General features: G+C 39.0%; 2 protein-coding genes across 3 annotated transcripts in view; one reads left to right on the plus strand and one right to left on the minus strand.

Annotated features, from left to right (window-relative positions):
• dedd1 (death effector domain-containing 1) overlaps nucleotides 1-19,611 on the minus strand; it is a 34,398-nt gene extending 14,787 nt beyond the window's left edge. For both annotated transcript variants that reach the window (XM_061947552.1, XM_061947544.1), the window contains exons 1-5: nucleotides 19,449-19,611; nucleotides 18,988-19,113; nucleotides 13,903-14,405; nucleotides 10,685-10,813; nucleotides 5,245-5,373 (exon numbers count right to left, since the gene is read on the minus strand). In XM_061947552.1, the coding sequence (XP_061803536.1) occupies nucleotides 5,245-5,373; nucleotides 10,685-10,813; nucleotides 13,903-14,405; nucleotides 18,988-19,028 (802 nt within the window). In that variant the 5' untranslated portion in view covers nucleotides 19,029-19,113; nucleotides 19,449-19,611. The remainder of the gene's footprint in view (nucleotides 1-5,244; nucleotides 5,374-10,684; nucleotides 10,814-13,902; nucleotides 14,406-18,987; nucleotides 19,114-19,448) is intronic.
• Nucleotides 19,612-19,678: 67 nt separating this feature from the next.
• The window catches only part of rabac1 (Rab acceptor 1 (prenylated)), a 20,846-nt gene continuing 13,178 nt past the window's right edge, over nucleotides 19,679-27,346 (plus strand). The window contains exons 1-4 of the mRNA XM_061947563.1: nucleotides 19,679-19,838; nucleotides 26,356-26,473; nucleotides 26,556-26,768; nucleotides 26,904-27,001. Coding sequence (XP_061803547.1) covers nucleotides 26,364-26,473; nucleotides 26,556-26,768; nucleotides 26,904-27,001 — 421 coding nt within the window. The 5' untranslated portion in view covers nucleotides 19,679-19,838; nucleotides 26,356-26,363. The remainder of the gene's footprint in view (nucleotides 19,839-26,355; nucleotides 26,474-26,555; nucleotides 26,769-26,903; nucleotides 27,002-27,346) is intronic.

Consider the following 27,346-nt stretch of genomic DNA (forward strand, 5'->3'; position numbering starts at 1 on the left):
GTAATGACCTCCAAAAATAGAGCTGTGCTGCTTTTACCAAAGATAATGTTGTTCAGTTTATATTGACAACAACACAATAATAACACATTAATAATGTCCTTGTAAAAAGTGATGGAAATTTGGTAAGATTTTTACGATTTCGATTTCACTTTCGCTTAACTGTTCAATTCTTTATCGATTCTTTTATCGAATCTCATTTGGATAAAATGCCAAAGAAAACAATTTGATTATCATCAACTTTGATTAGTTTAGAAAAAAAATATGAGTATACAAACACAACAGTGGGGTCCCAAAAAGATCCACTGCCTCGATTGAAAGTATTTTATTTTACTATAGTATAATAATAAAATACTCTACTGTAGTAATAAAAACATACAAATTATTCTGTGCCAAATGACAATTACACAAAAATGTTAAGTAACATGTTTAATATTTTTCAAATAAAAATGAAATTGTTTTTTTTTTTAATATATATATACAGTATATATGCTAAGTGCTCAAACGTACATCTACAGTACGTCAGTCAGACATAATCAAATCAAGTAGAACTGTACACTGTGCAATTTTGTAACAATCAAATATAAAAAATAATTATTTTGCTAAAAATTAGGCATTACTGCTTTTTAAAGAAGCATACACAATATTTCTGACTAATCATGGTGTCTCCAGCCATGAAAAAGGAAAAAGGCTGTGAATACTTACTGTATGTACATATGATGTCTTCAGTTTTTGTTTTTTTATCAATGTGCAAATATTTCTAAAACATATTTTCACATTGCCATTATGGGGTATTGTACGAAGAATTTTGAGGAATTGATTTCATTTGGGAATAAGGCTGTACTAAAAAAAAGTGAAAAAAAGTGAAGCGCTTTGAATACTTTCCAGATGCATTGTACGCTAACCACAAAATGTCCACTGCAAAGGATGGTGGTTCTCAGGATGTTATTCAGGTCTTATACTCAATTCGGTATTTTAGGACTTGATACCACGAACCTTCATCCGAAATAAAACCTCTAACCCACGTTGTGCAAAAAACATCACAGAGCAATTTGTAGAAGCAACACAGAAGGGGGAGGAGGCATGGGCAGCTATATTATGACATAGCATCCAGTACAGAGCATGATGGCAGCTCAACCCCGAGTTATCAAGGGGGAGAGCAGCCTTTTTTCTTTTTTTTTACCTTAGGCATGGGCCCAGACTTGAGAGCGAGAGCGCGCATGACTGAGTTGATCGTGCACACACTGCCGTATGCATGGACAGAGATGGCACTTTTTGTTTTGTTTTGTTCTTCTGCCTGCGACCCTTCTGAATCCATGATCCTTTGTGCCTCAGCGCTAAAGAGCCACAATCCTGAGTCAACCTGAGTGGATTAAAATGTGGAGTCAAAACAGCAACATGTTCATAGTCACAGGAAGAGCACTAAATTCTAAGATGATTTAAAAATAAAGATCCTCGGACCAAAACCAAGGATTTGAGACCGACTTGATTTTCAGCATGAATGACAGAGCAAACTTGCCACAGCAGTTCCAAGTCTGTGAGGTTAAAATCTCAGCAAAAAAGCAGCATTGCAGGAAAATGATGCTCAGACACAAATGCTCATTGTTGGTGAATTTGCAATTGAAGTTGAAGGAAGAACTTTGAAAATGTTTTGGCTGGAAGCTTTTGTCATCGGTGTGTTGAAATCCGCTCGGAAACCCCAAGGGGAGTTTACAGTTGACATTTATAACAGCAACAGTACGTTCATGGTCATCACTATGTATATCATACATATATATATCTCATTAATTTACTCCATCAGTCTACCAACACAAAATGAGGGACTAGCTAGAGAACACTATGCAGCCTTTATCTTCCAATTTGTGCATGAGACTTCAACGTGCACAAATTTGGGAGTATCTCCCAACACGAGTCCACTCTTGCTCTGGATTTTTTTTTTTTTATTATTACATTTTTTGATTGTTGGTTTGAAAGCTTCCAACAGAAACATAAAAAAAGTCAGCCACATTTAATAACAAGGCCGTTATTAGGTTTGCGGTTTGTTTTGATAAGATATAGGAAGTCCCAGACATTTCCTCCTTTGATGGATGGAGGCTCAGGTGGGTGCGAACATGTTAGAAAACATGTATCATGACAGGGAAAAATGAAATTCATACTAAGATGAATGGAGGAAATCCCAAGGGATGGGCATTTGATTATATATCCTTGATGGATGAATTGATTGATTATTGACATGAGTACCGGTAAACATGAATAAATGAACATTGTTAATTACTGTTTATGGTTAATAACTGCAAAGTGAGCATTAGATTTATCTTATTTATCGAGTGTAGAGAGGAAGTTAAATAAAATAGGCGCATGCAGTCCAGGAAATGACGACCAGCAAATGACAATGTCAAGGCAGCCCAAGGTTAAACTTCATGTTCTAAAGCTGTAAGCAGTTATTATTCGAGAGAGGATAATATAATATATATAATATAACAACTGTTGGTGTGTCAGCATTGTCACAGTCAGTACACGACATGTAAGAGGAGAGCGGATAGATCCATAAATTGGTGGTGTATACACCAAGGGCTGCGATGAGGTGGTGACTTGTCCAGGGTGTCCGCTCTAGCAACCCCGTGTCCCAAGAGGGACAAGCGGTAGAAAATGGATAATAGACCAAGGGTAGTATCATTATATAATGATTACTACAGTGATTACATATTTCTATTTTCTTAAAATAATGTTTTGTTGTTTTTGTTAATGTCACATTCATGGAATAATTACCTGGACACGGGAGGACTTTGAGGGCAAAACCCAAATAATGACAGTAGTTTTTACTTTTGTTTAGTTATTGTGTAGTGTTGACTTTTTGTTTTGAAATATTGTGTTGATATTATTAAACGGCCAATAGCACTCACCATATGTAAATGGGAAAAAAGGTATAGTTAATACATGAGATCGGTATGGGTTTTGGCCGATCTCATCCGTGGATGATTGGTAACAGAATCTGCAGCAGTCGTGCTACAAATGAATTGCAATGTAAATATTCCAAGTTAACACAAGTTGCAGGGGTAACAGTTTAAGTGAAACACAAAACAAAAATAGCTACTTTAGTTCTGCTTTTGTTGACATGAGTTGGTAAATCTAAGGGCCATTGACTTAGATGGGTTCCCCTGTACTGTACACAATGAATAACGTTCACATTTTGGATTAGGCCAGTTATTCTCAAATAGTGGGGCGGGCTGTGTGGTGCGATGACAAGGTGGGTGCGTGTGACCCTGGGGAACACTATCAGTATCATGCTTCAAATGCCACTTAAAAAAGCTGTGCACTACAAAACATGCTCGTTGTAACCATTATTCCTGACTTCCTTTTTTATCAGCACAAATTGTTGCAATAATTTTTGTTTTGTAGGTTAAAGTGGTTTATATATTGTGCTCCTGAGCAGAGGTGGGTAGTAACGCGCTACATTTACTCCGTTACATCTACTTGAGTAACATTTGGGATAAATTGTACTTCTAAGAGTAGTTTTAATGCAACATACTTTTACTTTTACTTGAGTATATTTATAGAGAAGAAACGCTACTTTTACTCCGCTACTTTTATCTACATTCAGCTCGCTACTCGCTACTAATTTTTATCGATCTGTTAATGCACGCTTTGTTTGTTTTGGTCTGTCAGACAGACCTTCATAGTGCCTGCGTTTCAACAAATACAGTCACTGGTGACGTTCACTCCGTTCCACCAATCAGATGCAGTCACTGGTGACGTTGGACCAATCAAACAGAGCCAGGCGGTCACATGACCTGACTTAAACAAGTTGAAAAACTTATTGGGGTGTTACCATTTAGTGGTCAATTGTACGGAATATGTACTGTACTGTGCAAACTACTAATACAAGTTCCAATCAATCAATCAAAAGTGTGAAGGAAAAAAGACCATTTTTTATTTCAACCGTCAAAAGCCTAAAGACTGACTGCACAGTTCCTGTCTTCACAATAAAAGTGCCGCTCCATCGCGCCTGCGCTTTCAAAATAAGAGTCTCCGAAAGCCTGCGCAAACAAGCTAGCAAGCTACGGAGTTTGCCACCAATGTATTTCTTGTAAAGTGTATAAAAACGAATATGGAAGCTGGACATATAAGATGCCAAAAACCAACCACTTTCATGTGGTATTAGACAGAAAGGAGGAACTTTTTTTCTCCTCCATTTGACAACGTGGACGTTTGTCATCACTACTGTCTGATTACAATCAATGCAAGTCATCAGAATCAGGTAACACACCAACTTATATTCTTGTCTTCATGAAAGAAAGGAATCTATATGTGTTAAACATGCATGTATATTCATTAAAACACTATTAACATGTAAACAAAAACGGCAAAAAAAATAAATATAAATTATATACTGTATATATCAATGTATGTATATATATATATGTGTGTGTGTGTGTGTATATATATATATATATATATATATATATATATATATATATATATATATATATATATATATATATATATATGATATGTGTGTGTATGTTACTCATCAGTTACTCAGTACTTGAGTAGTTTTTTTACAACATACTTTTTACTTTTACTCAAGTACATATTTGGGTGACTACTCCTTACTTTTACTTGAGTAATAAATCTCTAAAGTAACAGTACTCTTACTTGAATACAATTTCTGGCTACTCTACCCACCTCTGCTCCTGAGTAAATGTTGGTGATCAATTTGAATGTATTACGGAGTTTATTTCATTTTATTTTTCAGTATCAAATTATTCATGCCCGTCAAAAAATGTATGTAGTTTAAATAAAGATTTTCCTGTTTATAATTTCAGGCACATTGATGCACTTTAAATATTTTCTGTTACAGACTAAAAATCTATGTTAATAAAGTTATTCTATGTTGTAAGTTGATCTGTATTTCTTTTTTTATTTGCTTTAAAGGTAATAAGGATACAGTGTTAAGCAGTAGTGTCCAATTTTATAGACAAATGATGTCGCAGCGGAAAGTGCGGTGACACGAAATGTTTTCTTCTTCCTGAGGGGGGGGCGTAAGAGAAAATAATTGAGAAGCTCTGGATTACGCTAAAAGCTAAACTTGAGGACTGAGGAGTTAGAAAAGCAAATGGAAGCAACATGGAAGCATGTGAGCAAACAAAAGCAAGGTTGATTTTGAGTGTTAAATGTGGGATGGTTTTAGGAAGGAGGATAAAGAGATGACCATTTAAGAGAGGGGACAAAACATGCTGTTCTTACTGCATGACGCTTTCTGAGGCGGTGTTGGTGGAGGCATGGGATGGTCCTGCTTGTAGGTTTTCTTGGGCTTGCGACTCCAGCCATTGCCCCTCTTCTTCCTCTTCTTCCTCCTCAGAGACGGTCCAGACTCTAGAGCAGCAGGCGTGTCAAACTCATTTTAATTGAGGGCACATGCAGATATGGTTGCCCTCAGAGGGCCGCTTATAACAGTGAATAAAATATGAATATAAATGTATCAGGATTCACCTCGTGATATTACAAAATTGATTATTATATATTTCTTTGCGTACACTGTAAAAAAGATATTTCGATTTTACTGTCAAAAACTGGCAGGTCAGTCAGCAGAATTTCACTGTAAAATGTGCGGTGGTTTTTACAGCATATTACTCTCAATGGACTGGGAAAAACAAGAGGTGCTTTAAACAATGGTTAGCTAGCTAGCGGCTAACATCCATCCGCAGTCAGTATTTTGGCTACTTCTAAATCACTAATCCTTGCCTCCATGGCGCATACTTGCCAACCTTGAGACCTCCGATTTCGGGGGGGGGGGGGGGGGGGGGGGCTAGTTGGGGGCGTGGCTAAAAGGGGAGGAGTATATTTACAGCTAGAATTCACCAAGTGAAATATTTCATATATATATATATAACAAACACTTGACGTTCAGTGAATTCTAGCTATATATATATATATATATATATATATATATATATATATATATATATATATATACGTATATATATATATATATATACATACACATATAAAAAATAAATACTTGAATTTCAGTGTTCATTTATTTACACATATACACACACATGACACTCATCTACTCATTGTTGAGTTAAGGGTTGAATTGTCCATCCTTGTTCTATTCTCTGTCACTATTTTTCTAACCATGCTGAACACCCTCTCTGATGACGCATTGATGTGTGGCACGCACAAAAGTGCTTTCATCAAATGCACTAGATGGCAGTATTGTCCTGTTTAAGAGTGTCACAACATTGCTGTTTAAGGCAGACGAACTGCTTTACGGTATACAAAAACGTGACTGCTCTTGTTGTGTGTTGTTGCCGCGCTGGGAGGACGTTAATGAAACTGCCTAACAATAAACCCACATAAGAAACCAAGAACTCGCCCTCCATCATTCTACAGTTATAACGTGATTGGGCAGGTATGCTGGTTATATTGTGGGTCCATGAGGACCTGAGTCCGCCTGAATTTCGGGAGAAAATTTGTCCCGGGAGGTTTTCGGGAGAGGCGCTGAATTTCGGGAGTCTACCGGAAAATCCGGGAGGGTTGGCAAGTATGCCATGGCGACAAATAAAGTATGTTTCTTACAAGTATCATTTCTGCAAGACAAGGAATAGATAAACATGGTTCACTACACACCGTAGGAGGATACAATAGCTCACCGCAAACAAGCTGGCGCTTCACAATGTAAACAAATGACATGGGGGGGATCTACACCGGACATCCAGTGTAATTATACCAAGTACAAGGGCGTATCTAGTCGATACTACTATGATTACATAGATATTTTTTGGCATATAATGTAAAACTAATGTAAAGCACCTACATTACATTTTAACAGAAGTGTAGATAGAACATGTTAAAACAGAAATTAAGCAGGTATTAACAGTAAATTAAAAAGTAGGTTAATAATTAATTTTCTACCGCTTGTCCTTCATAATTTTGACAAAATAATAGAATGTAAAATAATATGTTACTGCATACGTCAGCAGCCAAATTAGAAGCCTTTGCTTGCTTACTTAGTACTAAAAGACAAGTTGTCTCGTATGTTCACTATTTTATCTAAGGCCAAAATTGTTATTGGATTGCAATAAGAAACATGTTTAATGTACCGTAAGATTTTTTGTTAAAATAAAAACAATAACGCCATTTTTTGTGGTCCCCTTTTTTTTTAGAAAAGTATCGAAATACATTTTTTTGGTACTGGTACCAAAATATTGGTATCGGGACAACCCTAATACCAACTAGGGCTGCAACTAACGATTAATTTGATAATCGATTAATCTGTCGATTATTACTTCGATTAATAACCGGATAAAAGAGACTAACTACATTTCTATCCTTTCCAGTATTTTGAAAAAAAAAAAAAAAAACAGCATACTGGCGCCATGTACTTTCAACTTGCCAAATAAAACAAGGAAAATGTTACAAAAATGCACACTTTTGACACCCCTGCTATAGACAATAACAAATTAAATCGATAAAGCTATCGATAAAAAGCAGAGCCTGACGATGCATGCGCGTTTAACACAACTCTCTCGCTCTCTCTGTCTCTCCCCCTCTCTCACGAATGCTGCTGCGCGCTCAACTTGTTGTGTTTTAAACCTACTTAACCCTGAACGTACATTGAAAATACACGCAACCCTAACTCAAAATGCCGGACATTTGAGACATTTAAGAAACACCGCCCGACAGCCCCGCAAAAGAGGACATGTCCGGTGAAAAGAGGACGTATGGTCAGGACCGAGCTCGGTCGCTGCTAGCATGCTATCACCGGACATGTCCTCTTTTGCCAGCATGCTGGCAGCTAACGGGCTAGGATAGACTGACCATACGTCCTCTTTTCACCAGACATGTCCTCTTTTGCGGAGCTGTCAGGGCGGAGTTTCTCAAATGTCCGGCATTTTGAGTATTGTTTACACAACGTGCAGTACGCTACTTAATATGTCCGTGTGGAAACTCGTTCGGCACACCTCCGCACCGAAACGAAACCCCCGTACCAAACGGTTCGATACAAATGCACGTACTGTTACACCCCTATTATATTGATTATTGTTTCTCAGCTGTTTTGTCGCAGTTTATAAATAAAAGTAAAACTTTTTTTTTTAAACGGAGTCTGTGCGCATAGCATAGATCCAACGAATCGATGACTAAATTAATTGCCAACTATTTTTATAATTGATTTTAATCGATTAGTTGTTGCAGCCCTAATACCAACATTTAAATGGATTGTATTTGTATAGCGTTTTTCCACCTATGACACTATTCACCCATTCATACACACATTCCCACACAGATGGCGGCAGCTGCCATGCAAGGCCCGAACCACGAAGTGAAGTGTCTTGCTCAAGGACACAACGAACGTGACTTGGATGGCGGATGCTGGTGATCGAACCAGGAACCCTTTAACTGCTCTACCAACCGAGCCACGTCGCATTTAAAGATTCATACTACATTTCAGTACAGCTTCTGCTCGTCACCTCTCAAACAATGTTTAACCTTAAAACTACTTCAACTTTCATACCACTTATACATTCCACTAGAATTCCAGTTTAGCGTCAGCTCTTCAACATTAAAACAATTTCAACATTCACATTATTTCGACATTCAAACCATTTCTACATTCGTTCTATATTCAATCAGCATTACAGTTCACCTTTAGCATTAGAGCATACTCATGCGATTTCTGCAAAAATTGCTTTATCAAGCTTCATGTGGTATTTCATACCAGTGTTAATTTTTCATGTTGGTTGATGCAATTGAATCCTTTTAAAAAAAAAAAAAGTTCTGCGAACTCATGTACAAATTTTGTTGTTTCATTTTTTTAAATGTGTTTTGCAGTGTTTTTAAATTGCTTCGTTCTATGTAATGTTTTGTGTGGACCCCGGTATGACTTGCTGACTGCCATGGCATCAGCTAATGTGGATCCTTGAATGTGCAGTACACAAGCATGAAAATTAAGGCTGAAACGACGCTTCGACGTCATCGGTTACGTAAATACGTCGACGCCGTTTTTGTGCGTCGGCGCGTCGCATATTTACGTCACACTACTTTACTGTCATGGCGGAGCGCAAAGCAGACGATGCGAGCGAGGGGAAAAAAGCACGCCAAAAGTCGTCAAAAGTGTGGGAGTATTTCAATAAACGGCCTAATAATGTTGTTGTATGCACACTGTGTCGAGCGGAAATGGCCTATCATAGCAGCACAACGGCTATGAACGAACATTTGAAAAGAAAACCCCCGACAGCGTTCTTGCCATCACCATCAACAAGTCAATCGTCCGCGTGCGTATACGTTGTCATTATTACACAAAAACATGAATGTGTCATTTGTATCTGCGTTGTAAATTCATAAACTAAAGCACCGTTTCGCTCTGAGAGGCGCGTTTGGCGTGCCTGTTCAGTGTTTACAAAGACGCGCTCCTCTTTAACGCTGTGGAGAGGCGGCGGCGGCGAGCGAGCGGCGAGGCGGGGCGCGCCGGGAGCGACGCCGCAATCGTGCCCAGGTGCGCGATCCGCGCAGTTGGAAGAGAAAAGACTTTGTGTAAAATTAAAAGATTGTAAACCTGGCAAAGCCGTCTGGCGTTCAGTCTGTCGGTCCTGAAAGAACCCCACGGCACAAGACGTGTCACAAACGCTAACGTTAATTAGTTGTGCAAATACCTTTTACAACATTAACAGTTACATATACTATGTACAAACGAACAATTAACTTTCACTTTAATCATACTATCATTGTTGTGTTATTAAGCAAAATAAGCAATACTTTTACTTTTGTTGAAATGTTTACACTGTACACTTTTTTGTATTGGATGTTTAGCTTTATTTTTGCACATTTTAGCAAATAAGCAATACTTTTACTTTTGTTGAAATGTTTACACTTGTTACAGAATATTTCCGTTTTGCACTTTTTTGTATTGGATGTTTATCTTTATTTTTGCACATTTTAAAGCAAAATAAGCAATACTTTTACTTTTGAAATGCTTATACTATTCCAGAATATTAAGATTTGCACTGGATGTTTACTTTTATATTTGCACATTAAAAAGCAAATAAGCTACTTTTAATTTTGTTAAATGTTAAAAGTTTTAAATGTTTACATTGTTACAGAATATTTTGTCATGTTGTTGTCAATGTTGACTGAGTGGCCATACTTTTTTTTTTGTAAATAAAAGCCATGCCTTTTGAAAAAACTGGCCTACATTTATTTTTTCCTCTTCATTTTAAATTTAAAAAAAATCGGTAAAAGGAAAAATAATCTATAGATTAATCGAAAAAATAATCTATAGATTAACCGATTGATCGGAAAAAAATAATCTATAGATTAATCGATAGAAAAATAATCGTTAGCTGCAGCCCTAATGAAAATGCAGTGTTTCCCACAGGACTGCGATTAATTTGTGATGATGGGTTTCAAGGGGGCATTAGAATTGGTCGTGACGCATGTTCATTTCATTTTGTAAAAAGACTAATAGAAACGCAACGCATGTCTAAAAAAAAATCTTTGTGTTAGTATTAACCATTATTATCAACATTTTAGCTTTCCCTCGTTACATTGTCCTTTGCTTCTTGGCTGCCACACATACAGTAAATGCATGCATGAGAAAAACTTTGTTTTTAATAACTATGCGGTGTGTCAGATGCAAAGGTAATAACAGCTTAGAGCTTAAAACATATAATAGCTGACATACCTGTTCTCAATTGCTGTGTGAAGAAAGGGAGGGGCATTTCTGCCTGTCTATGGGGGCCTCTCAAGCCAGAAGTGCACAACAACTCTCTGTGTTGTACACCGCATCGCCTTTCAATTCTTTCTGGAGACACTGAAATGTTAAAAAACATAAAAGACAATTTGTTCAAACTTTGCTGACACAGTCTACAAACTGACATATACACAATGGGTCCCTATCAAGAGAGAGGCAGGCAGTATACAACTGCAGAGCGTGTCGGGGGTATATTAGCATTTGTTGTTACAAATTATTTTTCATAATATATATTACAGTATATATCATTTTTAACAAAAATATTTAATTCAAACTCAATATATCATCATTATTTATAGCAACACGCATGCATCGCGACACATATATTACTTTATTTCATAAGCTGCTTTTTTTACTGCCAGTTAAAATCTGCTTGTCGGTGTTCTGTTAGGATGGGAATTGCATACCTGCCAACTTTTGAAATCAGAAAAACCTAGTAGCCAGGGTCCAGGGGCCGCAGGCCCCGGTAGGTCCAGGACAAAGTCCTGATGGGGGGTTCAGGCTTCGCCCCCCGACGCAAAATGGTTATTAGCATTCAGACAGGTTAAAATGTTGCTAAAACCATCACTTTTCTATCAGTCACAGTGACTTTTCAAAACAAAAATATTACAGCAAAATCATATGAGTTGATTGACATGTTTATTCTGTAAGCTAACTTCAATAGTTTGAAATTATTTTGACAGTTAATGCCAGTTATCCTGTCAACCTTTCACAAGACTTCAATTTGTTAATTGAAAGTATAAACAGTATAAACACTTTTTACAGTAAACAAATGGTAAAACAGTACTAAACAATTCCATTAAAAAAAAATTGGTGTCATTATTAACTTTCTGTCCAAGCTTGTATAATCTACTGCCTTGTTCAATTGTATAAAATATTCTGTGCCTAAAATTCACATTTCTATCACAATTATCATACTGTAAACATGGTAAGCTAACTTCATTAAAATTAATAGTCCTGTCAATAGCATGGAATTACAATTCAAATGTAGTTTTTTTGTAAGCCTTTCAAAAGAATTCAAAATATGAAAAATTAATGAAAATTAATTTAAGCCATCAGACACTTGAAAAGTGGCACATCACATCTCTAATGTAATCATTTTAACTTTTCAACAGAAATAGCACTGCAAAAATATTAAGGACATACTTCTGTATTTTGGTAGTTATGCTGTCAACATTTAACAAGATTTCTTCAACTTGGACTTGAAAGCATAAATAGTATAAACACTTTTAACAGTATAACAGTACTAAACAATTCCAATAGATAACATTGGTGTCATTACCTTTTTGTGGCTAAAATCCGAAAAACGTTGAAAGTTTTCCACTTGTATCGCTAGCAACGGCATTAGACTTGTGTTCTTTTGTCCCAACGTGGTCTTTTACATCGCTAATTCCTCCGTGTCCGATCGAAAAATCTTGTCTGCACAAGGTGCAATTCGCGTAGTTTTCACCCTTTTTGGAACGGATAATTATTCCCGGATAGGCTTTTGAATATTCTTCACGGAATGACTGCAGTTTTCTTTTCGGTTTAAGACTCATTTGCGATTTTTCTCCGGCTGATTCCATGATCGTTCGCTCGTTTGGAAACAATGGCAACAGTTGCTTCATGCTTGGCAGCGGTGCTATAAATAGCTTCGCGCATTTAAAAAAAATATTTTTTTTAATTAATGAAAAACCGTATTTTTTATCACTGCAACCGTAACCCGGAATAGGTTGATGAAAACCGTATTAATTACGGGAAAACCGGAGTAGTTGGCAGGTATGGAATTGATAAGTTTTTACGGTTCCGATTCCACTTTTGATTCTGCTTAATGGTTCTGTAACGGTTCTTTTATCAATTCTTATTTGAAAAAAAAAAAAGAGATTTGCTCACATACATAGCATAGAAGAAAAAAAGGTTTTTGTTTTTTTTAAATAAATGGAATAAATATTCTTCCAAAAAAAATCAAATTAATTATGTGGAAATTACACAAGAATGTAACAGTAACATGTGATATTAACTTATTAAATGCAAAGTGAGATATGTCAAGCCTTTATTTTTAATAATTTTGATGATTATGGCTTATACGGTAGTTTATGAAAACCTTGTGGGGTTTTAAAAACTGTAAACCAAGATCATCCAAATAATAGTAAAAACTTGACATAATTGACTTTGCATGTAATGAGTTACTATCACATTAATTTCACATTTGAAGTTAATTGCGGACATGAATGGACTTTTACATAATATTCAAATTGTTTAAGTTTCACCTGTGAAATTAAAATGACAGAGAAAATGTGGTGGGAGGAAAACATGCAACTTTTCTATGACTACAATTGAACATTCACCTACCAAAAATTAAGAGTGTCTACCATAACGAATATATGCAAGCTTTTGACCACAAACTTAGTCGCTGCTCTGTGACATTTGTCTAGCGGCAGACGTGAACTGGAGCGAGCACTGCCCGCCTCATGCTCATGAGAAGGTATTCATTTCAATTTTAAAAATGATCGCGCTAACATGATAGGCGGTGAGTTAATACCTGCGGTATTCAGATGACGTGCTAGCGTTACTGCTGCTGGGATGAGATCGGAGCGGTTCGAAAACACGACTTTCATTTATAATGGTTGCATGCTGTGTGTTCAAATGTTTCAGCATATTGCTTGTATGTTCTCTTCTTGATGAAATAGCAACCTTGTAATTATTACAAGTAGCACTATTGCAATCTTTTCTTGTAAAATGTTACTGTTTGTTCGGACCGGGCGATGCCATTTTGTGATCTGTTGTCACTACGTACGTTGCGTAATGACCACAACCCCACCCGGAAAAACAGTGAAGAGAATCACTTGAGGAATTGATACACTGGGATTGCCATCCCTATGTAGCAATCACCAACAAAGAACAGGGGACGAAGTTGACCTGATAATTGTTTTGCCTCAGAGGTACCGTAGTACCAGAAGCTATGTGTTGAAAGCAACTGTTGTCGACGCGGGTCTTGACATAATCATGCAGGTGCATACATGTCGGATCTACTTATGCGGCCCTGTGACTATTTTACAAGAGTTCTGTGTGAAAGAGGCTTGAGTAAAGATGAGGGTTTAAGGTGAGGCATTGTGTCGATGGGAGCGAAGGTCATTATTTAAAGAATTAGTGTTCTGATTTGAACTCACCAGTTCTCTTTCTCTTATGGGACACTAGAGGCAGGAGATCATGACGTGTGAGGACTCTCAGGAGCTGCAGAAGCGGCTCCAGGTTTCCATCGCTGAGGTAACCTTGCCTTTCCAGCTCCAACAACAACTCAAGGCCATTCCTGGACTTGTAAGAGGCTTGTACCACAGGGTGCTGAGAGCACTGAGACTGCAACCGCCTCCAGACTCTAAGGAGCATGGGACTCGGGGTGACGCCTAACTCCGGTGGCTCGTCTTCGAAGGGCTTCACCGTCCAGCCCTCAGGGTTCAAGGGGTGTGTTCCAACACAGGTTTCATTCAAGAGGAAAGAGAGCACGTCGATGTCCGTCTCGGTCAGCTGACAGCCGACTATTTCGAAGACCTCATGTAGAGACAGCATCCCGTAATAGTTGAGGCACTCGGTTTCATCCCAGTTAAGAGAGCGCCTTAGTGCGTAGCTGGTCATGTTAATGGTTGGCCTGTTCGCCCCTTTTGTACCTTCGAACCTGGATCAAAAGTGAATAGGGAAAAAGCTATTTTTACAAACATTTTTGGGAAGCTGACATTTTGTGACTACTATGATCACAAATAAAAGTGAACTTTAAAGACCTCTAAAAGGTAGGTATGTGACAACCGGCCGCTGACCCACTTATCTCTATTGCAGCGGTGGCTTGTACCTGCTCAGATCAAGGTAGTTTGCGATGTGCGTCATTATTTTCTGTGTGTGCGGTGGGAGGGGTATTTTTGGACTAATTGAAGAGCACAAAAGTGGATGATGTCTTTCACATTCCCGAGTTTGATTTCTCAAAGTGTCATTAATCAACACCCCAAATTTTACATCTCAAGATCATACAAAATTACACCCAAATATAGGTTTGCAACACTTAACTTATAGTTTAAGATGTTTGTATACATAACTGTCCTTATAAACCTTTAATATGAAGTCTGTCTGAGCATTGAAACATTATTTTTGTGCTAGCTAAAATTGTCTGTTTGAGGCTGCTGCCATAAAAAGCCATAAAAATTGTGCAACATTTCAACCAGAAAAACTCCACTATGGTCAGATAATGTCATACAAATTCACAATAATTTTTTTGTTCTGAATGGCGTTTTATGGTGTTTTTTTTTTAACCATTCACAGTTTTTATACAAAACGGCATGCCTAAACCGTAAGTATGCTATTAAAATAATACATTAAGATTGTATTTTTTTCATTACGTGATTTCCTTTGGGTTACTGAACTAATCCATTTGCTTTTCATTACATGCATTCATGACAAATTATAAAAAGGAGCTATGATGTTTTGAAGTTCATTTTCCAAAATGTAGATTGTCTTAATGCTGCCCGCCGTCTGGATCAAGCCCGCACAGATTTTGTCCGGCCCGCGAGATGAGTTTGCCTAGTATAAAAATGACCTGAAGTTTTTTAATAAAATGAACTTCTGTTCTACATGCGTCCACTGGATGTCGCTAGAAATTCTGTTTGGCAAGCAAATGGTTTATCCAGGGCCAAGCAAGAGGTACACGGTAAATCGTGACTGCGGCTCCACCCCCGTGACGCAAATGAAACGGAAAACCTGCCGTTTTACTTCTTCTGCTTCAAACGCATCGTTATTTGGGACCCTCATTGGCCCAAAATGTCTGTCAAAAATGACAAAAGTGAATGCAAAGTTAAACTTAACTCTCTTGAATAGTTTCTACCTCTGTTTGTATGGTTTATTGACTTAGCACAAAATTATTACGTGGACATGACAAATGAGATATTTGATACCTAGAATAGTTTTTATCCATATATTAGTTATTTTGTCAATCCCAGATAGGCTGTGACTTTTAAGTCTAATGGCTTTGTAGATACACTCACTACATTTCCATGCACTAAATAGTCAGATTTTTCAAATAGTTTTTTATTGGTATTTTCACACCTACCTGTGAAGTCCAAGTGTCCATGCACACTCTCTAATGTGACTATTGGTCATACGCAGTGTGCCTCCCGTACACTCGGGGGCACTTATTTCTTTTTAGCGCATTTAATTTATTTACTTTCGGGTTGACATTTATGACGTCACACTAGACGTCTGTGGCTCCAAACAAGTTAGCAGCCAAGCTATGTTGGGATGTCTGCTGTAATATTAACACAGATTAGAAATATTATCTCTCTAATGGCTATGCAGATGTTAAATACCAGACAGAATTGATTGATTGATTGAGAAGTTTTTTGACATCTTAAAGAATTTAATCCATGTAATGCTTTAAAAAGGCAAATGGATGGCAAAAAAAGCCAAAAGGCTTGTTTCCATTGTGGTCCATTACATATTCATCATATTCGATACATTCAACATTAAAAGATATATAACCTGTAACATGTACATAAAAAATGACGTTAAAAAATTGAACAATTATGTACATATACACAGTATACATGTCAGGTGATTTGAAAAACGATATATACAAAAAAAAATGAGGTCGTGGGGGGTATATACACTATGTACATGACTATGCGCATGTTGACTCCAAGAGTGTGCAAAACAGAATGAGAAAATATATATACACTATAACCACATATAAACCTGTTTGATGCTTCGGAAAGTTGCTGGGGATCAATTTTGGTTCAGATCAGGTAGAGGTTGAGCGAATCAAGAAATCATCTTAGATTGTGCTACAAACATGACGCTACTACCAAGAATGTATCAGGGCGGATGCAGGTCCGAAGTAAAGAAAGACCGACGGCAGAGAGTTTTTTCAAAAGAATTTGTAGACCGAGAGTCATGAAAACAAAACTTTTGAATGTCTCGGATAGGGCTGCAACAACTAATCGATTAAATCGATTAAAATCGATTATAAAAATAGTTGGCGATTAATTTAGTCATCGATTCGTTGGATCTATGCTATGCGCATGGGCAGAGGCTACTTTTTTATTTTTATAAACCTTTATTTATAAACTGCAACATTTACAAACAGCTGAGAAACAATAATCAAAATAAATATGGTGCCAGTTAGGGATGTCCCGATCCAGGTTTTTGCACTTCCGATTTGATACCGATATTGTTTTTGCATTTCCGATCCGATACCGATACTGACCGATACCGATACTGGCCTATCCGAGCATGTATTAAAGTTTAAAGTTATTTAGCCTACTTAGTTGTCAGAATCATGTTGAAAATGGTTTTAGTACTCTTGATAACAACTAGCCAGCTGAATTAGGGGAGTTTGAATAATACACAATGGTTGGTAACAAGAAACTGACCTGTTTATTCAAGGATAAACACAAAATAGACAAAATTATACATGACAAACAGAAATGGCATCATTGAAACTAGGGCTGGGCGATATGGCCTTTTTTTAATATTGCGATATTTTAAGGCCATATTGCGATACACGATATATATCTCGATATTTTGCCTTAGCCTTGAATGAACACTTGATGCATATAATCACAGCAGTATGATGATTCTGTGTTTTGATTGATTGATTAAGACTTTTATTAGTAGGTTGCACAGTGAAGTACATATTCCGTACAATTGACCACTAAATGGTAACACCCCAATAAGTTTTTCAACTTGTTTAAGTCGGGGTCCACTTGATTCATGATACAGATATATACTATCAGATATATACTATCATCATAATACAGTCATCACACAAGATAATCACATTGAATTATTTACATTATTTATAATCCAGGGTGTGGAGGGGGGCGTTGGATGTAAGTGTCAAAAAGACAAAAGAGTTTGATATGAGAATAAATCTAAAGTTAAAATATAGGGTAGAAATGCACCCATTTGCAGGAAATGTAGTCTTGATTTTCAAAATTTTCTTTCAAGGCTTGCATGTCTACATTAAAACATTCTTCTTCATACTGCATTAATATATGCTACTTTTAAACTTTCATGCAGAGAAGAAAATCACAACTAAAAAAATCACTAATTTTTTCATACGGTGTTGATCTGGACATTTTTGCCTCGGCATTTTGATGGTGTGGGCGTGTGGCACCGAATGGAGATAAGCGTCTCGACAGACGTCACAATATTTGAACAATGATGACGACAACTGCTTTCTCTGTCGTGTCCGTGTGTCGAAAATTGTTATGCGCTTATTTTTTTTATTTGATTTTGTGCGTGGCATATAATTGCTATGCGCAGAGGACGCTTGAGCAGTTTGCAATTGCACAGGCGCGCACCTTAGAGAGAACGTTGGTCACACGGCTGCACTAGCATCACAGCTAACGTTAGCCGTGCTGCTACCTCTCTACTCGGGGAGGACGTATACGTATGTGACGTATGACGTGACAGTATGTGACGTATGACGTGACAGTGTGTGACGTGTGTAAGAAGGTGCGCTTGCTGTCTGTGAGAGGGAGACACAGGAAAGAGTGAGCCTGTCGTGTAATGCCAGCAGCTAAAAGCAACTGCGTGAGAATTCACAGACCTGTGGATGTGTTGAAGGTGTGCTGGAAAATGCGGAACGGAAATTAGGGAGCAGCAGAAAAGTGGAATGTATTATTTAAATCGGTGCGTTGGAAAACACGGACCGGTGTTTTTTTTTTAAACTGGATCTGGATCGGCATTTTCCCATGCCTTGCCGATATGCAATTTTTGGCAAATATCGGCAGTCGATCCGATCCAAATATCGGATCGGGACATCCCTAGTGCCAGTATGGTGGGTTTTTTTTCAATAAAATACTGGAAAGGATAGAAATGTAGTTTGTCTCTTTTATCCTATTATTAATCGATTAATCGAAGTAATAATCGACAGATTAATCTATTATCAAATTAATTGTTAGTTGCAGCCCTAGTCTGAATGCAGCTGAGATAGGCTTCCAGCACCCCCTGCGACCCCAGACGGGACAAGCGGTAGGAAATGGATGGATGTATTGATGTATTTGCGTTTGTTTTCTTTCCTTGGTGTTGAAAGTGCCTTGACTTTTGTGTGACTTATAAATATATGTTTGTTGTTCAATAAAACATTTAAACAATTTAAAAAAATAAAATAAAAACAAGCAAGCTCACGCGCGTCGAAAACACGCAGCTAGCACAACAGCAAGCTAACCGCGCTTTAACAATAACACACAAACTCCACGCTTTAAACTTACCTCTTATTGTGCGTTGTCGTCAAGTGTGAAGTTTCTGACATTTGCCTTTCCAAAGTTTGTCGGGAGGGAGGAGGGAAATTCTTCAGTCTCTCCCCGCCTCGGCATATTACGTAAGCAGTCACGTTCCTGCGTGGGCACACACAAACATCATAACACGTGTCATTAAATGTCCCTACAAACCGCCGTCTGTTAACTAATACACGTCAACAACCAACTAACGATTATTAGACGAATTTCAGTACACTAATATTGTGTTTACGCTAAGCTTGACTTGAACTTTAGCTTACTACACACAGCAGGCTAATAAGTAACGGAAAAGCTAGCGTTGCGCGAAAAGGGCCTAGATAAGGACAAGGTAACGTTGACGCGTCTATCTTTTAATACCGACAAAAGCGTAAATACACGCGTGTCATTACATTTATAAAGCGATATTTGGGCAGATAAGAAGGCAAACGACTCACCGTCCTGCTTATGTGGGGATCACTTCCTGAACGCGCTGAGAAGCTTTCAATCACAGCCCGGGACGTCTCCTGTGAGCGTTTCGCTGTTCTGGAGTCAGATTTCTGCTTCCATGATCACGCAGGGAAAAGCAGCCAGAGCCGATCTCAGATCTGTTATCTGAATTCAATATATACTATATTTATAGTGTTTGAAAAAAAACAACCGAAATACACAAATTCCAACGACTCCAAAGAACGAGAATCGGAAAATAAAAACACATACAAACAAAACCGTTTCAATTGTAGTCAAATGGGCGCAGTGTTTTCTGCTTACCCAAACCGGAAGTAGAATGTCCAACCAACCACATCTTTTCCGTCAACACGCTTGAAGGGATTCGGATAACTTCAATCGTGAGTGTTTTTTTTTTTTCATTCCAAATTCTCGTTAATCGACACCTTTTGTCGTTTTTAATGTGTTTAGAGAAATACACCCTTGTGCTGTGCTGTACTTTTACCCCATTTGAACCACCGATAACGTCTGTTAGCATAGAATCTAGCTAGCCAGCGGTGTCCTTTTTACTTATATGTCTCTGTGTTAAATCGTAAATGTGGATTAATGTAAAGCCTATATGGAGTTTGTTTTAATGTAGCTTGGTAAAAAAAAAAAAAACTATAGGTTTATGTGTCGGTTGCCCAGCTTGTGGTTGAGTCATATTTTCCACCGTCGGAACAAAAAGCTGACTTTTCCCAGCGTCGTTAAACGCACCACTGTAAATTCCCAACCTCAAAAGTAAACATTGTAAAGTGCTAGCTTTGTGCCATGAACGCAGCATCAAATAATTACATGTATGTTTTAAAGTTGCTCTATCCATCCATCCATCCATTTTCTACCGCTTATTCCCTTCGGGGTCGCGGGGGGCGCTGGAGCCTATCTCAGCTACAATCGGGCGGAAGGCGGTGTACACCCTGGACAAGTCGCCAACTCATTGCAGGGCCAACACAGACAGACAACATTCCCACTCACATTCACACACTAGGGCCAATTTAGTGTTGCCAATCAACTTATCCCCAGGTGCATGTCTTTGGAGGTGGGAGGAAGCCGGAGTACCCGGAGGGAACCCACGCAGTCACGGGGAGAACATGCAAACTCCACACAGAAAGATCTAGTTAAAGTTAAAGTACCAATTGTTATGTTATTGTTTTAAATAACACATCGTTGGATGACTTGCAGAACTGTCTTTTAATCACGATCACATATTACAAACGCTACTTCAACACTCGTGCGTACAAGGTGTGTACCTCTCTCTCAAGAGTCCTACCTGACACATACTATATATTGGTTCCTAGTCATTTGTAGACTTACTACCACCATGTGGTCAAACACTATCATTACATCCCTCTTTCTAAACTAAGCACCCATTGCTAATACCATGTCATGTATTAAACAAATAACTTGTTTTTCTATCTTGACCACATGAATATGCAATATTTTCAAAAACTATCCATGCACCACAGTATTAGAAAACATTTAAAATATTTTTTAAAAACATGAACTCTTTAGCTTGTCAATCAGTTTGATATTATACGAGTTCAATAATACACGTAGTCATCATTCACAGGTTTCTTGATCTGCCTTGTAGACCTTCTCAACACAGGTTCAGGATCGTCAGTCACATCTTCATTCATGTGCTGCATTGGCATTGTTTCACAGTCAGTAGGTGTAGATGAAACCTCGGACTCAGCTGTTGCTTGGTTTGAAACAGTCGGTGTAGATGAAACCTCGGACTCGGCTGTTTCTTGGTTTGGAACAGTCTCTGGAACCCTCAGCAAACTGCGACGATTGCGACGTAGTATCTGTCCTTCTTCACTCCTCACAGTATATGATCGTGGTGATGTTTCTTGAAGAACAGTAGCTTTGGTTTTCCAACCATCAGGACCTTCAATTCTCACTGTGTCACTTGGTGATAGTGATGGGAGCGATTTGGCTGCTTTGTCATAAAACGACTTCTGCTTTAGCTTTTGTTGCTTTAGCTTCCGTTGTACTTTTTGACTCTGCGTTGGTGTAGACATACTTGGTAGCGTAGTACGAAGCTTTCTGTTCATCAGTAGTTCAGAGGGTGACAAGCCACACTCAAGAGGTGTCGCTCTGTAGCTAAGTAGTGCTAGGTATGGATCAGAGTTACTATCCACTGCTTTCTTCAAAAGTTGTTTGAGAATATGCACTCCTTTCTCAGCCTTTCCATTTGACTGTGCGTACAGAGGGCTTGACGTCACGTGTCTGAAATCATAGTGTTTTGCAAATTGCTGCCACTCTTTACTGTTGAAACATGGTCCATTGTCACTCACCACAGTATGCGGTATACCATGTCTAGCAAATATAGATTTGACATGCGTGATCACACAGTTTGATGATGTGCTTGATAGCAAAGCCATTTCAGGGAAATTAGAATAGTAGTCAATTACAACAACATACTCTTTGCCCTTCAAATAAAACAAGTCCATTCCCACTTTCTGCCATGGTACAGTAAGAACTTCAGGCAATATCATGGGTTCTTTGGTTTGTTTGTTTCTGTATTTTTGACATGTTGCACATCTACCAATCATGTTGTCAATGTCTTTGTTGATTTGCCAAAAGCCATTTGACGCATCCAATTTTGAGAAATATTTTGCGCCAGCCATCTCACTGGCTATTTCTTCACGTTTTGGTATTTGGTAGTGCTCACGTTTTATGTTTTCATTCAAGTCTTTTGGATCCATGCATATTCTTAGATCGCCATTTTTCTTTTTCACACAGACCATGGAGTTTACCCAATCTGTTGGTTCCTCAATTTTCTTTATTACACCCAGTGTTGTCATCCGGTCCAGTTCCTTTTTGAGATGCTCTTTAAGTGCTGCTGGAACTCTTCGCGCTGCATGGACAACTGGACGTGCCTGCTCTTTAAGCTGTATTTTGTATGTAAAAGGTAAAGCACCAAAACCAGTGAACACACCAGCGTAGTTCTGCACTATTGAATCAGTTTCAATTTTTTGAGCGCTCACATCTGTGTTCACAAGATACACTCTTTTCACCAGTCCTAAAACTTCACATGCTTTGTCACCCAATATTGACTCACGTTCTTCAGTGACAACTGAAAATAGCAGGTAGTGCACTTTTCCTTTTACAGTGACTCTCAATTTGCATGTGCCCAGACTGTCAATGCTACGACCATTGTAGTCTTTCAGTGCAACTGTTGTTCTGTGGATTTTCGGTTTTTCTCTCAATTCCTTGATGTCTGACATGTTGATCAAGTTTGCCTTTGCACCAGTATCTAGTTTCATGTTAACTCGAGTTCCATTTATTTGTAGCGGTGCAATCCACTTGTCTTTTTCAACAGCATTGACTACTTCTTCAGTTTTATTTTCACTGTTCACTAGGCCAACAAAGAATGTTTCACCCAGATCAGTGTCCTCCACTACATTGACAGATTTTTCCTTTTTAGCGCATGGTTTTCCTTTAGCAAAACATTGTTTGGCAAAGTGATTTTTTCCATAGCATTTGGAACACTGCTTACCAAATGCTGGACACTGCTTTGGCTTGTGCTGCGATCCACAGCGCTTGCATTGGAACATGATGTCACTCTTCTGCTGTGCAGGCTGCGACTTCCATCCCCTTGACACGACATGCACGTTGTCGCCTCCCACGCTGATGGCTGCGGTGGACGCCATTTCACCAAACGTCTTGACGTGCATCTGTGACAATTCTGCTGCATGACAAATTTTAATGGCATTCTCCAACGACAATTCTGTCTCTCTCAACAGTCTTTCTCTGACTTTTTTGTCTTCTATGCCACATACAATCTGATCCCTTATCATAGAGTCCTTCAGTGTAGAAAAGTTGCAAGTTTGTGCTTTCAGCCTCAAATCAGTCACAAAACTGTCAAAACTTTCTCCATGAGCTTGCACTCTTGAACGGAACACATATCTTTCATATGTCTCATTCTTCTTGGGAGAGCAATGCGCATCAAACTTTTCAATGACAACATCCAACTTGTTTTTTTCATCTGGATTATCAAACACAAAAGTGTTGTAAACTTCAATGGCATGTGGGCCTGCTATTGTAAGCAGTAACGCTACCTTCCTTGCATCCGGCTTATCCTGCAGTGCCATAGCCGCCATGTACAGCTGGAACTGCTGCTTGAAGGTGCGCCAATTGCTGTCGACATTTCCACTTAGCTTCAGCTTTTCAGGTGGCTTCAAATCCATGTCGCTTTTCACAATACACCACTTCAATTTTCGTTCACTCCTGGTACCATGTTATGTTATTGTTTTAAATAACACATCGTTGGATGACTTGCAGAACTGTCTTTTAATCACGATCACATATTACAAACGCTACTTCAACACTCGTGCGTACAAGGTGTGTACCTCTCTCTCAAGAGTCCTACCTGACACATACTATATATTGGTTCCTAGTCATTTGTAGACTTACTACCACCATGTGGTCAAACACTATCATTACACCAATGATTGTCACACACACACACTAGGTGTGGTGAAATTTGTCCTCTGCATTTGACCCATCCCCTTGTTCACCCCCTGGGAGGTGAGGGGAGCAGTGGGCAGCAGCGGCGCCGCGCCCGGGAATCATTTTTGGTGTTTTTTTAACCCCCAATTCCAACCCTTGATGCTGAGTGCCAAGCAGGGAGGTAATGGGTCCCATTTCTATAGTCTTTGGTATGAATCAGGCCGGATAAATCCTGTTCGCCGGCCTGATCCGGCCCTTGGGCCGTACGTTTGACACCCCTGAACTATCCATCCATCCATTTACTACTGCTTGTCCCTTTCGGGGTCGCGGGGGCTGCATTCGGGCAGAAGGTGAGGTACACCCTGGACAAGCCGCCACCTCACCACAGGGCCAACACAGATAGACAGACAACATTCACACTCACAACTAGAGACCTATTCATTGGCCTAGTGGTTAGAGAGTCCGCCCTGAGATCGGTAGGGTTGGAATTGGGGGTTAAATCACCAAAAATTATTCCCGGGCGCGGTCACCGCTGCTGCTCACTGCTCCCCTCACCTCCTAGGGGGTGATCAAGGTTGATGGGTCAAATGCAGAGAATAATTTCGCCACACCTAGTGTGTGTGTGACAATCATGGGTACTTTAACTTAATATGTACAATATAAACCACATGATGTCAGTACATCAGTCGAAGAATATGATCAAACTACATAAATAACATCCTGTAATTTGATTTTAATACAATTATTCTATCTTGATAGATTTAAAAATTGACACCAATGAGTTGACTGATGAACATCATCACATAATTTATTCAGAAAATTTAAATAACGACAAATAAATTATTAACCGTAACATGTAAGTGTAAAAAAAACAAAAACAACATTATGATTTGTACATTTGTGCTTGTTCTATTTTTTAAACAAAGAAAACCATCTGAAGTTGTCTTTATTTTTAAGTTATATTGCCGTGATTTTACCAGTCCGGCCCACTTGGGACTTACAGCTGCCTTTGACACAGTCGACCACACAATTCTTTTAGATCGCCTGAGAGACTGTGTGGGTGTCAGGGGGACTGCATTAGAGTGGTTCAGATCCTACCTGTCAGAAAGGTCCTTCTCTGTCAGGCTGGGGGACGCCACTTCTTCTTCTGCTCCGCTTTACTGTGGTGTCCCCCAGGGATCTATTCTAGGCCCCATCCTGTTCGCTCTATATCTCCTCCCTCTTGGAGAGATTTTTAAGAGGCATGGAGTGTCTTATCACTTTTATGCAGACGACTGCCAAATTTATATGCCTATTTCAAAAGGCCACGGCCCCCTGACACTCCTTCTCAACTGTCTATGCGACGTCAAGGCTTGGTTAGCCCAGAATTTTTTAATAATGAATGAGGGAAAAACGGAAATTTTAGTGTTTGGTCCGGCCCTCACTGACTTGGGACCATTGCAAAATTATGTGCGTCCCAAAGTCACCAGCCTTGGCGTCACTATAGACAGCCATTTTAAACTTGACAAACAAGTCAATGGCGTTTTAAAATCGTGTTTTTATCATCTTCGTCTTTTAGCAAAGGTAAAACCGTTTTTATCTTTTAACCTTTTTGAACAAGTCGTGCATGCTTTTATTTCAAGTCGCCTGGACTACTGCAATGCACTTTATGCTGGCATTAGCCAAAAAGCTCTCTACCGGTTGCAGTTAGTCCAGAATGCGGCAGCATGACTTTTAACAGGGGCCAGGAGACGCCAGCATATAACCCCAATTCTTCAGAGTTTGCACTGGCTCCCTCTTCATTTTAGAATTGATTTTAAAACCTTGCTGTTTGTTTTTAAAGCTTTACATGGACTGGCACCTCAGTATATCTCAGACCTCATCCAAACTTACAATCCTGTGCGCGCTCTGAGGTCCAAGAGCCAGCTCCAGCTTGTGGTGTCCAAGACGAGACTTAAAACCAGGGGAGACAGGGCCTTCTCTGTGGTCGGCCCTAAGCTCTGGAACACTCTGCCCCTCCATGTTCGAACTGCTCCCACAGTGGAGTGTTTTAAGTCTCGTCTTAAGACCCACTTTTATTCTCTGGCTTTTAACACTACGTGAGTTGTGTGGTCCTCTGTTGTCCTCTGTGTTTTTAAAATGTTGCTTTCTATTTACTGTTTTAATTGGTTTTACTCTTTGAAATTGTTTTTAATCATATTTATTTTATATTGTTTTTAATTGTGTTTAATATTGTTGTGCAGCACTTTGGAAACATTTTGTTGTTTAAATGTGCTATATAAATAAAGTGGATTGGATTGGATTAGATTTTTCTCCATGTGACCCCCAGATCTAAAATGAGTTTGACACCCTTTACTCTCGTTGGTCTTCTAAATGACAAATTCAACAAATGTCAACACTTGCATGTTTCTAATTTTCTTCACTCTACTATTTTATCTAATACAGTGCAGTTGATGTCAGCTCCAAAAGGCGAGAACTGCCAGGTCGACATGGAGAGCAAAGCTGGAGATCTGTTCAGTGCTGAGGATGCTCATCCTACAGGTGGAGCTGGGATCTTGGCCAAGTATGACATAATATAGTACAGCATATAGATATTCAACTTCACTGCTTATATTAAGTCTTTGCATCTCCTCTTCCCGCTGCAGGCTGGGCCTCCCCAAAGGCATCTCCACCAGCGTGGCCAAAGAGTGGCTGGACAGGCGCCGCGTGTCCATCCGACCGTGGGCGAGCTTTGTGGACCAGCGCAAGTTCTCCAAACCTCGCAACTTTGGCGAGCTGTGTCAGCGGGTGGTGAAAAACGTGGAGACGTTCAACAGCAACTACACCTTCATCTTCTTGGGCCTCATCCTCTACTGCATGTGAGAAGACTGCAGTTTTTATGAGGAAGGAGTCTTATACAATATATTATATGTATATACACTAGTGTGCCTGTGGTCAGCTAGCGATTAGCGTGCCAGGAGTCAGTGTCTGATATGTGTCGTCTTATATTTCAGAATCAGCTCTCCAATGTTGCTCATTGCATTGGCCGTGTTCCTCGGTGCCTTCTACATCGTCCATCTTAAATCTCTGGAGTCAAAGCTGGTGATCCTTGGTAAGTACAGCGTATAAACCCAGAATAATGTGTATATACTGTAATGTAGAGGCCTAACAAGGGGTCTGTGACCCCCAGGGGTCCGCACAGGTACTGCAGGTGGGTCATTCAATTTTTGGTTGGTTAGGTTTTCTCAAAATACTTTTTTCCATTCCCCACACAACTTTTCCACAATTGTCAATGTCTTTAAATACACATTAACATTGATTGTACACACTGTAGTGTAGTTTTTACATACTGTAGTGTAGTTTATGCTTATCAAAATTATATTATTGTATCCATTTTAGCAGAGCTAGCGATTAGCACTCTAGTTGCCTGCTAGCGATTACTGCGCTAGTTACCAGC

This window comes from Nerophis lumbriciformis, linkage group LG04 (genome assembly GCF_033978685.3).
Source record: "Nerophis lumbriciformis linkage group LG04, RoL_Nlum_v2.1, whole genome shotgun sequence".
Lineage (NCBI taxonomy): Eukaryota > Metazoa > Chordata > Actinopteri > Syngnathiformes > Syngnathidae > Nerophis > Nerophis lumbriciformis.